Source organism: Ambystoma mexicanum, chromosome 10, assembly GCF_040938575.1.
Source record: "Ambystoma mexicanum isolate Mex_15411 chromosome 10, UKY_AmexF1_1, whole genome shotgun sequence".
NCBI lineage: Eukaryota > Metazoa > Chordata > Amphibia > Caudata > Ambystomatidae > Ambystoma > Ambystoma mexicanum.
Window position 1 is genome coordinate 111,604,436 of NC_090932.1, and position 15,599 is coordinate 111,620,034.

Here is a 15,599-nt window from a genome sequence, read left to right on the forward strand (position 1 = left end):
CTGCCTCGAGGTGGCCGTAGCCTCCTGAACTATCAAAGTCTCAGGGGTGGGGTGAGATGAAAGGTACCTAGGGTCGCTACCGGAGGGGTGGTATTTCTTGGTTAACGATTTGTTAACAGCTGGAAGAGATTCCGGTGACTGCCAAGCAGATGCCACCCTTTTCTGTATTGTCAGATGAAAAGGTAACACCGGGTCAGAGGACAGACCTTGATCTAAAATGTTCGTTAGATCATCTTTCTTAAAAGCTTCAGGAGGACCGGACCAGCTTCTTTGACCCTAGCCATGAGCCTCCTGTAGGACGAATCAGCATGAGCCCCAGGCTCAGGCCTGCCAAATTCCACTTCCAGAGAAGTGTCCAAACCACTGGCATCATGAAGAGTCTGCCTCAACTCTTCCAATTCTCTGTCTCCAGAAAAGACAGGAGCCACATCAGGCTCAACAGGGTCCATATCAAAGTCTGACCCTTCCTCCTCCTCATATATGTCATCCAGGAGGGAGGTAAAAGCCCTGCCTCGGGACAGAAGAGGGTCTGGAGTCCACCACAGGCCTCACATCCTTGGAGGATCCACAGTATCACAGATCTCCAACGGTAACTGTTGGGCAAAAAGCGCTGAAGGCTTCGACGTCGAGAGCGCTGATGGCTTCGACGTTGATAACGTACCAAGGGCTGGTACGAAGGCAAAGCTTCGATGTCGGTATCTGTCGGACACAGCGCCCTCCTGAGCCTTGTCCGAACGGGACCTCGAAGGTTCCCGATGTGTCGTGTCGAGGACCGGAACCCAAAGGCGTGTGAGCCACAGTAGGAGACCGTTCCTTGCCGGCTTCATCAGAAGGTGCGGACGTAACTGTGCCCTGCGATTGAAAAATCCCCAACATCTGCTCTCTAAAGGCAGCCTATTCCCATGGAAACGAGGACTTTGTTGGACAAGCCACTTTCCTCAGGGCTCCATCCTCCGAGGAGGAAGGGCAAGACGACCGGTGCCGGCGCTTCCTAGAACACCGAGACGAGGAGGATGAATGGCAGGTACCACTCCGGGACCGAGATCCCCGGGACTCCTCCCACGCAGAGAATCGCCTCTCGAATCACTGGTGGACGTCCCCGTGGACTTAGATTTACGAGACTTACTGGGTTTAGAACCCCTACCTACCTGAAGCTTCCCTTTACGCTCCCGCAAGGTTTTAGCAGTCAGCGACTGCCATTTGGAATAGTCCTCGGTATGGTGACTCTCGCTCAAGCACCACAAACAAATGCGATGCAGGTCGGTAATCGACACATTAGACTTGCAGTCCTGGCAAGTCTTGAAGCCAGACCGCGGAGTCAGAGGGGTCGAAGAAGACGACATTCACGAGGAATACACGAGGCGCGCCGAGTGTCCGAAGCAAACACGTTTGCGGAAAAAACGGAACTGAGGCTACTGGTGCCGTGCGTCCTATTTATAACATCCGGTGACGTCGCCCTCGACAGAGGCCTTCGAGGGATATCGACCCGACGCCAGCGACGCAGGACGCCCTCTGTCGAAAAAGTTTCCCAAGTACACAGCTATGGACATTACATGTCAAATATGTGGAATACGTTGGGAGGACACAATCCATTTGAAATGCCATTATTGATCCAACAGGAGTGACCACTTCTATAAACAGCCAAGAGAATCTAAGCATTCAGAAACTATAAGCTTTCCTGAGACTAGAGTTTGTGCCAACCAAGTGACCCTTTGAGTACCAACATAGGAGCATCATGTTGAAACACTAACAGATTTGGTTGAAATCAATATACTTACGACTACCGAATGCTTGACCTCAAACCACTTTAAGATTCCAGGAAACCTGTATGCAGTTGTGTATGTTGTCCTCTCAATCCACATAGTCTGTTGAAATAAAGTTGAAATGAAAAAGGCAGCACAGTTCTCTGCTTAGATCAAAAGAGTTATGCCAGATGTGCACTACTTGTGATACATTTTGTAGACAAAGGAATGCACTTACCCAGTTTATAACAACAAATGTAACTTTAACAGTCCTCCTGGTTCCTGTAGGGCACTCTAAGTCAATTATCCTTATAAGAACTTTAATATTCAGCCTCCAGTAAACCTATGTTGGTAGTTGTCTACATATGACGTCATTTTCATCTATGCAAACTTCGTATGGACGTCTTTGCAGAAAATGAAGGGTGGTGCTACATCCATCACTGCTACCAGTGCCCCAGAAGAATGAAGACTGTTCTTGCAAACGTCATTTGCTAAACATCAAAGCCAGTCAATATTCATAAAAACAGGAGATCTAATATTTGAAAGTCTAATTTTGCTACTAGTTATGACATCAAACAATTGGTAAATTCTGTCTTACCAATCTGCCATTTCTAGCAACCAAACCGAGGCCTTGAAAGTAGGGGAAATACTGGTCTGGTTAAGAGACAAAAAAACTATTGGAGGGTTTTAAGAGATGGCCAATGTTACTGAGGCTGTGGGTGCTGACAAGGGCTGGTAGGGATGATGCTTGCCAAGGCATTCACAGGTCAGGTGGCTGTGGCAAAGCTTCATGTGTGCTCCTGCTGAAAACAAAATGGAATGCGGGTCAATCGTGAAGTTTCCTGCCTGAGTTGTCTCGCAAGGCACACATTGCAAAAACATGGAGACTGCAGATCAGTTCTCTGGGCATTCATAGAGACTGTGTCGCACTAGAGAAATTGTATCAAGGGTTCAGGGAGCACTTGGAGACAACGATTTCTGGTCTTTGTAATGAATCAATAGGGCGATTCCCAGACTAAAATGGAGGCATGATTTTGTGCACTGAAAACAAAAGCCTTTGAAGCTCAAACACGGGGGATGGGGTGATATGGATGAGGACTAGGTAAGGGGACTGGGTGTTGGGTTCATCTGCCTGTCTAAAGTATTGCAGGGAGAGAAATGTGACCGTTCTGAAAAGGATGCAGACCGTTCCAGCTCCAGGCTTTGCTCTGGAAGTTATTACCCAATGATGTTAGGTGTGCTCAGACGGATCCTAAATAAAGCATTACTATACAAAGGAGTTTGTGTCAAGGTAGTGCTCATGAAAAGCATTTGGTGGAAGAGTACTGCAAAAGGAACTACTCCATTGACCCACAGAACTACTAGGGCACGGGAACAAGCAGGTGAAACCCTCCCCACCTACAGAGAACAAACTGTACTGGCAGCGGTAGGATAAGTCTATGCACTAACAAAGCAGCTTGAGCACAAGTATTAGCAGAGTAGGAACTTCTCCAGTGGGAAAGTAGCAGGACAGGCCAACACATCAAGGAAGGTGTATCTCTAAGATCTGAGGGCCCTTCTGCCTCTACATCAATTGAGGGCCAACTTTGAAAAGTCAGACAGAAGACACGTCAGTAAACCGACTAGGCCAGGTGGGATCAAAGCTTTAGAGCGAGCAGAGCAGTCTTCATGCACATTCACTTGCGGCTGTTATGTGACCATATAAAAATGCTGAGTAACTAGCCTGTTCTTTATGCTTTTTGAGCGATACTATAATGATTCCAGAACCATGAAGAGCTGATTAGGGGTTCAAATGTCCAAAGCATGAAGGGCCCGAGACCCCCTCCAGCCAGCCCTCCTTCACTAACTGCCTGCCCGTTCAAAGGATGCACAGTCTGGATTCCCTAGCTGGCTGGCGAAGGAGTGACGCAGGTCAGTTCTTTTCTGCATGCCCATGTTCTGACAGAGCCCAGTATACTAGTGCGATATCACACTTTGGTTTGAAGAAGCAAATTCTAATTAATTTAGTCTAGCTATAGACTCAACCCCAGACCAGACGGGATCACACATGAAGGTGCGGTAGGATTTGTTGTCTCGGTGCTCCTTATGCTGGTCCACCCACATATACAGGTAGGGAATATTGAGTCTCCTAAACTAATTCAACAGTTGCCCTGATACACCGAGGGAGGACTAAGACAACCCGCCTTGGCACAGACAACCCGCCTTGGCACAGACAACCCATTACAAATGGGCCTACCCACAAATCCATCCAACAGAAAGACCTATCACCTCTATAGACAGGAGCTGCATGTAAACCAGAAGTATATAAAGGTAGCAGACTGTTGCAGGAAGCATCATTCATATGATCAGTTTCTCACAACACCCGTGATCATCAATACTGCCAGAAAGCAAAGGGGGACGCCAGTTTTCAATCCGTTAATTTACACACATCATAGAGAAAGACTGACCAGCACAGGAAAGACATGTTTTGAACATACTGAACGGAAGTGTAAGTGTTAATAGTAACATGAGACAAAGAACCTACAGCAAATTCATTATCGGGATCTTTTTCTCCTTTCCTGAAAGGCCTCGAGTACCGGAACTGCTGAACTTCATTCGTCCTGTAGTAACTGGAGAAGATGAAAAAAAAACTGATAAATATTTTATGGTGGCCTCATAACCTTGCTTGAATGTCCACAGGCTTGAGCTTTGAGCAAACCCGACTAGATCCCATACCTCTACATTGACCACAAGATATTGGGGCGTCGGGAGGAATTTGATGTATTCCTGTTCTCCATTTATGTTAATATAAAGACACATTTTCATCAATCATAGTCCAAACATTATAATCAAACGTTAAACCTGGACCCCAAATTTAATTTTATAGCTTTGCAAGACCTTAAAGCAAGGGGAGCTACATTCAATAGAACACCTCTTACTCACTGCAAATGTAAGCCATATACCCCTCTTTTCTTACCAACTCAGTGCCAGCAACACCTGGCTGCAATAAGAGTTAGATATGGAGACATCTTTAAAGGAGCAAATGATAGTAGCATAGAATGTGAAGGCAGCCAGGTCCACAGTCTATCCTGTATGACTGGTTCTGGTGTAATCTTGATATGTCCAATGTTTCTCTTACGTTCTTGCATACTTTATTCATGTCTACCACCCTAGACCTCTGTAAATTAATTTATACTGCAACCAATTCTAGTGGGAGATTACATCTTGCGTTGCATATCCTCATGGAGATCCCCACCACACACACTCCTTCATTCCTCAGCTTTGGTGGCCTCCAGCACGATGCTTCCTGCCTTACTGTGCTTACTCCCCATTAGAAAAGTGAATCACCATCATATGCTTTTACACTTCATTCCACCATTGTATACGTAATTGAGCCTTTCAAAGTGCAGATAAAACTGACTAGGATTCCCAATGAAACTTTCTGGCCTAAAGGGAATTCAAGGGATTCCCAGAAATGATGCCAGGGTTCAGGCAGAGCCAGTCACCTTAACTGCTTCGACCCAAAGCCTTTAGAATAATTAGAAGGCATTGCTGCATGACTAAAAGTTCCATCCTAACCCTCTGACCCAACCTTTCACTGATGAGCCCTTAGCCTAGGTGTCCTGGGGTACACAAATACTGATTGTGCACACCCAAGAGAATACCCAAATCAGCCAGGGTCAGTGTGCCTAAGGGTACCCTATGCAAGACTCCTTGCACTGGTGGCTGCGTGAGGTCCACTGGTCAGCGGTGGCCTTTGTATGATTTTAGTGAGGCTTAGCCTTCTGGTCTCTGAGGCTGTTCCCAGCAGCAACCCCAAAGCAAAATAAGCACTGAGTCCGATAGCCAGACATTGTTCGTATGAGAGAGTGAAGCTATACATGTCCCGGCTTCTGTCTGCCACAAAGAGCGAGGGCAATAGTTGCCAGAACAAGATAGGATATGTTATTTGAATGCTTTTTTCTATCCGTTTATTGGCAAATACATATCACCGTAGTGCAGAAATAAATATAGCATTTGTATCCTCAGATTAACAGTAACCAACAAGAAAAACATTTGCATCAAACATTACATATTATATGATTCCCATGAAGGAGACAGCAAGTGTGCACAATTATAAGATCCATATAGTAAGGTTGAGGGGGGCCCAAAATCCAGACCAGGATCATTCGCAATGGCTATATGTAACAGTTTCAAGTAGGGTCGCCAGTGCGTACCCACACTGGCCTATACATCAGAGTGAAGGAACCCCCCAGGAGTTCACAGGGGCTTCTCATCAAAGGGGCTAAAGATTGCCAGGAGCAGTGCACTCCAGCCCACTATGTTCTCAGTGGGTTCATGAATGCCTTTCCTTATGGCCATGTACCAAGTTGTAGTTTCAGCTTGGCTCCATATCTTTAAGTAATTCCACCACTGATGAAACTGTGCGCCTCCTTTTAGCTTCCATGCAATGGCTATTCTCTTGGCTAGAACACCCATTCGTTTAATCACCCGTCTATTTTTATTCGGCCTGGAGTAGGTGCCCAGCAAACATTCCATTGGGGACCATTGGTATCCACAGACCCCCTGCTGTGGGGCACGTCAACTCAATGTGGTGCCAAAAGCCCGGCACCTTCGGGCAACTCCAAAACGTAGGCATAATGCGTGCATTATCATTCCCACACCACAGGAAGGTCATGTACGATCTGTGTTGCAAATTAAGCTGGAGCTGATGGAATCTGGCATAACAGGAGACCTTTTTTTTGTTTTTGTTTACATAGCATACTGCATTATCCCATTGCCCATCTTCAAGTACCTGTCCCGAGTCAGTCTCCCACAACAGTCTCAGTTTTGTTCCTCTCTTGTACGCTGCATTCAACAAACTCACATAGAATCTGGATATAGGCCTCCATCCATCCTCAAGTTCATATAGTAGTGTCAAGAGTTTAGTAGGTTCCGGCTCCCCTGGTCAGTCACGCTACTTGTGTTGAGCAATCTTAAACTTTCTGGTATCGCAAGAACTGACCTTTGTGAAGCCCTTCCTTCTGCACCCAGCTCTCAAAGCCTCTAAACACCCCCTTCTCATACATGTATCCCCATGAAGTGAGTCCCATATCATACCACCTTCAAGCAACTGTTAAATCATCAACCTCTAAGCATGAGTCTGCCGTCATGGGTAGATGCGGAGAGTACGGATCACGCAGTCTGAGCATTACCATAGTTCTTTCCCATATCGTCTTCCCGGTCTGATCATGAGTGGCATTCAACAGATTTCTGTGATCCACAGGGCTTCTTTAAGCACTGCAGGCTGGGTCGTGCCCATCAGCACTTCTGACTCAGCAGTAGGATCGTCTGAAAGACAGCTTGCTACGTATGGCAGCTAAGTAATAAAGCTCGAGATACGGGAGCTGTACCCCACCATGTTTGCAAGTCATGCACAGGATAGTCAGGGCCATTTTATATCTGCCTTGTCTCCACAGGAAGCCTCTAAAGCATGTAGTCCAAACCTCAGAAGAAACCTGCTACAAATGTTCTTTGAATGCTATCTGCATTCAAGGCAGAATTCACACCTGAGAGAACACCCAGGAAAATGCCTGCAGAAATTGAATGTGGCAGCCTCCCACTGATAAGGTTGCCATACATTGTTTAAGATAATGAAAACCTTTGATTGGCAACTGAGGCATCCCTGAGCCCCAAACCAATCTTTCACTTATACCAAGGCCTCCTAGTCCTACTTTCCTCAGCCTGGGGACTACTACTAAAGCAGCGAAAAAGACACCGAATGAAAGAGAAATTTTCAAGAAGTTCTACAAAGAACTGTTCTGATGGCAGAGGTCTGCCTGGTAATTGGAGATTTTGGATTACACCCACTTAGGGGGAACCAAAGGCAGATCTCTTCCCCTGACACAGGAAGCACAACGAGTTGCAAGCTGTTGACAATTCCCTGCCCCCAGGAGGCCTTGCGTCCCCATCCCTGTGTGGATCTGACAGAAGCAAAATCGCCAGACAAAGTGGCACTAGCAACTAGCAGAACCCAAGGCCCGTGGATGCTACACTTAACAGAGAACAAAATATACAACTCGCAAGTAACCCAAAAGTAATAATGGGATGTAAAGACCATCTCCTAATTGACCTGCCTTTAGTTGACAACACCAGCACTGCCAGCACTTGAGTGCATTGCACACAAGGTCCAGCAATGATGCTTCCACTTACACAGCAGCATCCACAGTAGTTGCTCAGCTGTCTTTCCTGCTTGTAGCTCTTCATTTGCATCAGAAACCTCACTGGATTACCAGAACCATTACTGTGGACCGCTCATCTTGCAAGAACTTGAGTGCTGACTACCAGCCATTACCCGACTGCAAGGTTCTCACTACTCAGCTTACCTGTAGAAAGGCACCTGAGTGGTCCCAACGCACAGTTTTATCTTTACCATTGGTCCGTTCCTCTGACAATGAATACTAAACTGGGGTGCAAAATGGAAATTAGCCAAGCTTCCTATAATCAAAGATAGTCCTTCAATCCTAAATTAAGTAAACAAGAACACGTTTCAATGCATTGGAATGATACCAAATTGGAATTAATCAATGCCAAGAAATACTCTGTTTCAAAAACTGTTCAAGGGTTTTCATTTGGTCTTTCAGGGCCCTAGAGTCTCCCCTCGCTCTCTCCCTCGCTCATCTAAACAACCACCAATCCTCCACAGCTGAAGCACCCCAGGTTAGGATATACTATAAATTAAGTTCTTACTGGTACTAGACCGGAAGACCTAAAGGCAGGACCACCTCTGTGTCAAGCAGTTAGTCTTGCTTTCGCCGCGTACCTGATTTGCAACGGATGTCCACAATGGTCTCACAGCTGGCGCCCTCCTGATGCATTGTACAATGCAGGTAACCTCCTCAACGGTTTGTGAGGCCCACACCACACCTAAGAGTGAGCAAATTCCTGCACCACGGTGTGCAGCACCCCTCTTTGTATGTAATGCAAAGAAAGTGCATGCACTGAAGAGGGGCGGCGGATGGAATATAGGCTCTGAATGATGGTACTAACTGGAGGAGAGTAATTACAGGAAATGTGGCAGAGGAAATACTGGGGGATAGGAGAGAGAGCAGAACCAGGGTCCAGGCAAACAGGAAGCACCCCCAGAGGACAGGAGAACAGAGAACAAACAGGGATCCTTGGCAAGGCTGAATAGAGGAAAGGCTAGGTACTGGAATGAAAGGAGCCAGACCAAGAGGGAGCAGGGTACGAGCAAAAGGAGGAAAACAACAGACTGGCAAGGCTACGTAATCAAGAGCGTTAAGACGCTCAGAATGCCTGAGGCAATTCGCTTTTGTAGTGGAAAGCCACAAGAAAACAAACACTGGATTCTGGCATCCCCGGTGCTATGGGGAAACAGAGCGCGGGCCACTGCGCATGCACGGAACGCTGGCACCGACATCATCCTAGTGGTCCCAGCGGCGGGTGTCTGTTGGTGCGTTCGCCATGCGGGGCAGCCGCCCCTCTATGCAGTCCTAATGCCTGGAGAGAGGACTGCCCACGATCTCCAGTGAGGGTAGAGCTGACAAGCGATTGGGCGCCAGTATGTTTGATGTGCTGGTGTCGGCACGACACTTTACTCCCTCAGGGACTTCCTAGACAGTCCCTACGCTTTTCAGTCAATAGTGATCTAAAAGGGGTTTTGATAGTGCCATACAGACACTCTACCCGATTCGTGCTCCTTTGCATCATGCTCACATATTTCTCTCCCTCTCACTTCCAGATGTTCTACTCTCCTCCTTTCAACTCCACCTTCTTTCAAATCTTCTACTCCCTGCATCTTCCTCCACTGTCATTACAATGTTGCCCATTCCTTTAAATCCTTGTCTCCACATTTTGATGTTACCATGATCTCTGATTTTACTCCTCTCTCCTCCACACAACTACTCCCCCTCCACAGAAATGCGGTAGCAATGGCAGCCCGCACTGCAAAGTGTTCATGTCCGTGCTAGGGGGCAGAGGCACGGTTCCTCTTAAGGTAAGCATTATCCATTGGAGACGCTGCTACTCTGAAGTCTCTGGTGGTCTAAGGGGGGCGCCCAACCCTCCTCCTCCTCCTCCTCTAGTGTTGTGAGACTGACGAGCCATATGAGGATTGGTGGTGCGCCGTGTAGAAGCTCTGGCTCCTGTCTCTGTTTTTTTCCCCTTCAAGGCGCTGATTTCCTACCGTTTAGTTTTGCTGACGAGGAAAACGGGTCTCTGCCCCTCTCTCTTTCCCTGTTGCTGCATTATCTCCCCACCAGAGTGCTCAGGAGTATATGCATGAGTTGCTGCTAGTTCTTGGCCTTGTGGGTGGTTGCTTTACGGGTTTATTGGTTTTCTGAAATCAGAATAATCAAACTAGCAGCACATGGGGTGATGCCATTAAGTACTGTACATGAACAGTCGGGTCCCTTGGGAGGTGAAAGGCATTGGAGCCCCCCCAACTGCCCTCTGAGGGTAGGACTGGTTCTGATTCTACCCTGGTAGGCCTCCCAACTCCAGGCTGAGAGGGGTACCTAGCTCCTCTTTACAAGGTCAGGATAGTGATCTTGTCACATCAACTAAAATCTAATCATCCCTAAACAGAGCTAATTCCTATAACTCTTATGTTGCCAATGTTGAACTAAGACAGCTCACCCGATATAAATATATAAAAGGTATAAAAGCAGACAGGCATTGCATGATTGCAGTCCCCCTAATATGGCTAAAACTGTTCACTCCCTATAATCAACATAATAAGGGCAGACTAGAATAAAGCACATCTGTGTCTCAGTCTGTCAAGGCAGAACCAACAAAAATACCTTTAATCAGAGTTACTCTTCCAACCAAAGCTAAGCTACTACTAGATAAACCAAGGAAAACCTAAGGATTGCCGGTATGTTGAGGTTTGGGACTGTATCCCCCACACCCGAACCGTAAGGATGGGATACTCTAACATCCGACCTGAGTGGAAGTCTTTACATTTCAAGTCTCCCAATCTAAAGTCTCAGGAAATTGTGTATTCCAAGCTGGGCCTCCTTCATAATCTGATTCTGCTTGACTGCCTGTGAACTTTGGAACATAGCATATCTGCCCATCCCGAACCACAAAGCAACTGCAACCTCTCACTGGCACATAGGATCAGCAAAACCCAGAAGTCTTTGAAAGTTGGTCAGAGGACCAACCACACATCTGGGTTGGACTTGCACTGCTTTTCACCAGCGAAAGACTAACTAGGCCCTCCACTCTCTTCACCACACAATACAAATGATCCGCCCATCTGACCTGTCACCAGACAACCAGTAATGAGTCAAAAAGGGACTAGAATCAATTACCCCCCCACACACTATATATACACACATGCACACAACACATACAGCTACTAACCCAGTTTATAAGCAAATGTGCAACAAAGCACACGAAGTGAAAGCAAGTTGGCATGTTAAGGCAATATAAAACATCAGAACTATAGCAAAGTCCACCTCTTTAAACTTGTGCTTGAGAGCACAGAGCATCTGAATCCCTATGCCACTTCAGGACCCACCTATTTCTCATGTTATGAAGTAAGACTTCTTGGGCTCTCAAGCTTTATATCACCGTCTTTAACTTTGATTTGGGTTTGATGCTTAATCCTGGTCTCAGGTGAGACTGCAGTTCTTCCCCTCTCGCAAAGTTTTCTATTATACAACATCTCAGGGCTTTTGTGTTGACTTAATATCGGTATCATAATACTGGGTCGAGTAGGAGAATTCATCATCTGTCATTTGTATAGCGTCTTTATGGCCCCCAACGTCCTGTAGGTTCAACGCCCTTTGGGACCGAAGTCCAGGTATGGGAAATTGGTCAGCGAGGTATAGAATGCGTGTGTGCATTTTAGCCAATACATGTTCTATGGCAGTTTGCCGACAGGTTTTTTCCCCCAATGTAATTTCTTACAACAAAATCCATTAAAAACTAAATTTTTTGTTTTATTGGGAGGGCGGGGTGGGAGAGGGGGGGTGTTTCCCCAAAGCACCCTTCCCTATGTTTTAAATCCCACCCCAACCTCCCCCTAGCCCTTTTATGCCCTTACCACCCTTTATATTTCGATGAGCCCTTTTATTGGAATTTCTTGGGTAAAAATGCTATCTAAAAAACTTCTGTCGGCCAAACGACGATATATGCCAATACGAAGGTAGGAAGGGGTAGCCAAGTCCCTGCTAGACACCCATGTCAAGCTGGCATGTGCATGGTTGCTGAGAGGTAGTCTGGAAAATATGCAAGTGCAGGAGAGAGTCATTATGTGTGCAGCTAGACCACATTTTATCGTGGGGGATAGCTGTATTTTTATGGCAGAGGTGTTGTGCAGTGTGTTTGGAGCAGTGCCGGTAGAAGAAAGGGTCCTTAAAGGTAGACTGGAGAAGTGTGTGAGAGTAGGGGCAACATTATGTGTGCAGCTTGACCGAATGTTATCGTGGGGGATAGCTGCATTCCAGTAATGATTCACTTTATCTTTATTCAATCTTAACAACTTATGACTGGGACAAGAAGGAGTGCTACAGTAATGATTCTCTTTATCTTCATACAATCTTAACTTAAAACTGGGCGAGTAGGAGCGTTCCAATAATAGCTCGGTCCTCTTCACAGTGTTCCGCCTTCTCAGATACCTTTGGTGTACCGGGATAGAGTTGCTGCGGTTCTCGTTTAGTTGGGACGATCCTGTTCCTATGTCAGTTTGACCTTGCAGCGACGGACTTTCCAGCTTCACCTCTGTCGGCACGCTCTGTATCGGCTCCACAGTGGTCACTGTGTTGTTTAAGGACCCATGGGTCCACCTCTGCTTCTCGGTCACGCCACCACTTAGTTTCTTCTTCAAGTAAGGATGCCTCGCGTCTACGTCTGTCTCACTTTGTCCATTCTATGGCTGACGCTGCACGTCAGACTCCTTCCAGGTTCCGTTCTGGACTAGGATGCTGTGCGTCCTCAGCACACGCCTGCAAACCACCTTGAATGTCATTGGATTTCTACCCTTTTCCCCAGTGTCTGCCTCTTTCCGTGTGCCTTAACCTGGCGCAACATTGCAGTCCTTTCTTTCTGTTTGTTGATTCTGTATTCTGTAAGGGTGTCATAGAAGGATGCCGACACAAAGGTGGCATGGTGGTTGGTAAAGACTTATTTGAAGAAAAAGAAAGTCTCACTATTGCCATCTTCTAAGAGGGGTTTCCCTGCTTCAAGTTAATAATATAATTGGCTGTCAGAATGTCATCAAAATCAAACTCCACTGTTCTGTGTCAAAACCTACTTCTATCCCTTACACTACAACTAAAGGATAAGTCAACAGAAAAGTTCATTCTCGAGAAGAATTACTTACTTCTCCTAGTAGTTTGGTAAATGTTCTTTGGTAAAAAAGGATGCCGGGGGGATTGACTCCCTTCCCTTGGGTTTGATGTTGGGCAACAGATATACCCTAGGACAACGTCCTTCTACCCAGAGGAGGGAGTGCCTCCCCAAGAGGCCCTCCCACATTATACCACCCCTAGGGGGACTATTGGGAAGTCCTTGGCGCCAAATGGGGAGTCTCTCCAGGTGAACTCCTGCTTGCTTCTACAACTACGGAGGGTATTGCGGAGTGGGCGTACCTCCCTAGCTCCACAGGGAAAGGCTTGCCCTACGGGAGAAGTGACAGATTCCCGTGATTCATCACAACCACTGGCAGGACTATAGTCAGGCAGGCATCAGACTCAGCTGAACTCTCTCTAGATGTCGCTGGTAGGCACGCTTGGACACTTGCCCTACTTCTCAGTTAAGAAGTGGCCCCCTAGCTTGAGCCAATCCTAAACCACTAAAACAACCTGTGCTGAGGTGCATAGTGCCCTCAGCCAACTCAAGGAGGTACAGTGGTCAGCAACCTTTTGCAAGGCAATGATTGATGGGCGAAGTGGATAGAGCGGTTTTCCTTCATATGTGGAGCGTTTCCTCAGACTCGTGGCTTTTGACTGAAGCAATGCATGCTGGATTAATACAAAACATTTTGATAGGGTGCTGGTGAGAAGTGAGTCTTGTATTACTAAAGGGTCATTACACAACTGAGCCTATTTTTTTTTTTAAAAGGCAGCCAGCAATCCCTGCATGTTCGGTAAGACAGATAGCATTTAGAACATCTCTTTGTGCAGGTCTTAGTTGCTCTGCAGCCTAGGGTTTCAATGCATTAAACATCCACACCTCTCAGCAATGTTATAAAGAGTACATCTAAAATGTTACATGGACCACCACCTAAAATGCACTGTAGATAAACTAAGACGATTACTGCCTAGTGGGAGAAGATAGAATATTTGAATCAAACCTCACACGCAATTTGGGGCTGTTCACCATTTTACATAATGCAAAAAAGTGTTTGTCATGTTGCCCAAAATCAACAAATTCCGATGGCGCTGCATCTCCCCCTCTCACATTGCTAGTTCTGGGATGGATTAAAAAAGCAATTTATTCCATTTCAAGTGAACAAATGTTATAACAAGTGAGTCTCCCTACTCCACGACTCACCCCTCCCCAAATATTTTGAAATACAGTTTTAGAAGAACCGCACCCCCAATAAATACCACATCACCATTAGGCTTTTAAATCACCCTTGTCCTCCAGGTTTCACACGTTTAATCCTTTCAGTGTCAAGCACCCCTCCCCACCCACAGAACCATCAACACAGAGGGAAAATAATGACACTGGGAGTTACTGGCACTTTAGGTGGGGGAGGAGGAAGAAAGAACCCCATTAGTGCTCATATGGGATGTATACATAGCCCCTGGGATCAAAAGATCTACACAGCACGCAGAGGGGTTCTCAAGAACAGGACGGAATATTCTAAATGATGCATGTACAGCTAGACACAAAACTCAGGGTGAGATTTTACTAGCAATAAGCATTTGATCACTGGAACTACTAATCGATTAGATCATTAAAAGACTCAACGCATTAGAAAACTTACTTTAGAATCTGCTCCGGAACTGGTTTGTCTTTGTAGCGGTGTGGCAGGTTCATGACAGGTTTCACAGTGAAGCACTGAATATCTGGAAAATTGCATTAAGGAATGGAACAGTCCCAGGAAGAGGCGGGCATTAAGGGGAGGAGGGAACGGTTCAACAGGCCTGCAAGAAACATCCCTATGAAATCAAATATGGGAATGGCAGAAAAATTAAAGGCTTACGAAAAAAGAGACAATAAGGCAACCTTGTAGAGAATGTTCGGGTTCAGCAAGCAAGCGGCACTCTGCACTGGGAGACTGGAATGGTCCTGCCATCAATGGATCAGGAGAGATGGGAAGAGCTCCAAAACAAACCTGCAGGGTCTCAGGCAGTTATTAGAAATATAACAGGCACACTTACCATCAGTATGTACATTAATGAACCCTCTCAGCAATATTCAAACATTGCAATCTTTTCCCAGCCTTTTTGGAACCATGCTATATGAAATAACCAGAAGTCCTAGTATACTTGTAACTGGGTTTTTTTCTTCAGAGATGCATATGTTGAAATGTTCATGGTTCAAAGCACACAGCTTTGTGGTTATGTTTCTGTCACAATGCCAGTTTGACTCATTCAATACATTCAAAAACATAATGCTACCCAAAGCGATTGGGAACAGAGACTGTATCTGTGAGGTTAAACCAAGATGTTATTTTGTTCATTTGTATTGCGCACCTGGCCCGGGGGCATTTTGGCACATTACTTAGGGCACGGTAACAATGGGGGTAAATACAGTAACACAGCATTGGCAGGATAAAACAGCAACAGTAGTGAGAATAGCAATTACACATATATACAGCAAGGCAGGGAGTCAGAATTAGTGGAAATATATACACAAGATGTAGGGAACAAAGGTGTGGTAGGTTACATATTGGAGGTGGTGTGGTCCTGCTAAGTGAGC

General features: G+C 46.2%; 1 protein-coding gene across 1 annotated transcript in view; it reads right to left on the reverse strand.

Annotated features, from left to right (window-relative positions):
- DOCK5 (dedicator of cytokinesis 5) overlaps positions 1-15,599 on the reverse strand; it is a 1,209,967-nt gene that overhangs the window by 200,412 nt on the left and 993,956 nt on the right. Inside the window, exons 42-44 of the mRNA XM_069617597.1 lie at positions 14,662-14,743; positions 4,267-4,351; positions 1,779-1,865 (exon numbers count right to left, since the gene is read on the reverse strand). Of these exons, the coding sequence (XP_069473698.1) occupies positions 1,779-1,865; positions 4,267-4,351; positions 14,662-14,743 (254 nt within the window). The remainder of the gene's footprint in view (positions 1-1,778; positions 1,866-4,266; positions 4,352-14,661; positions 14,744-15,599) is intronic.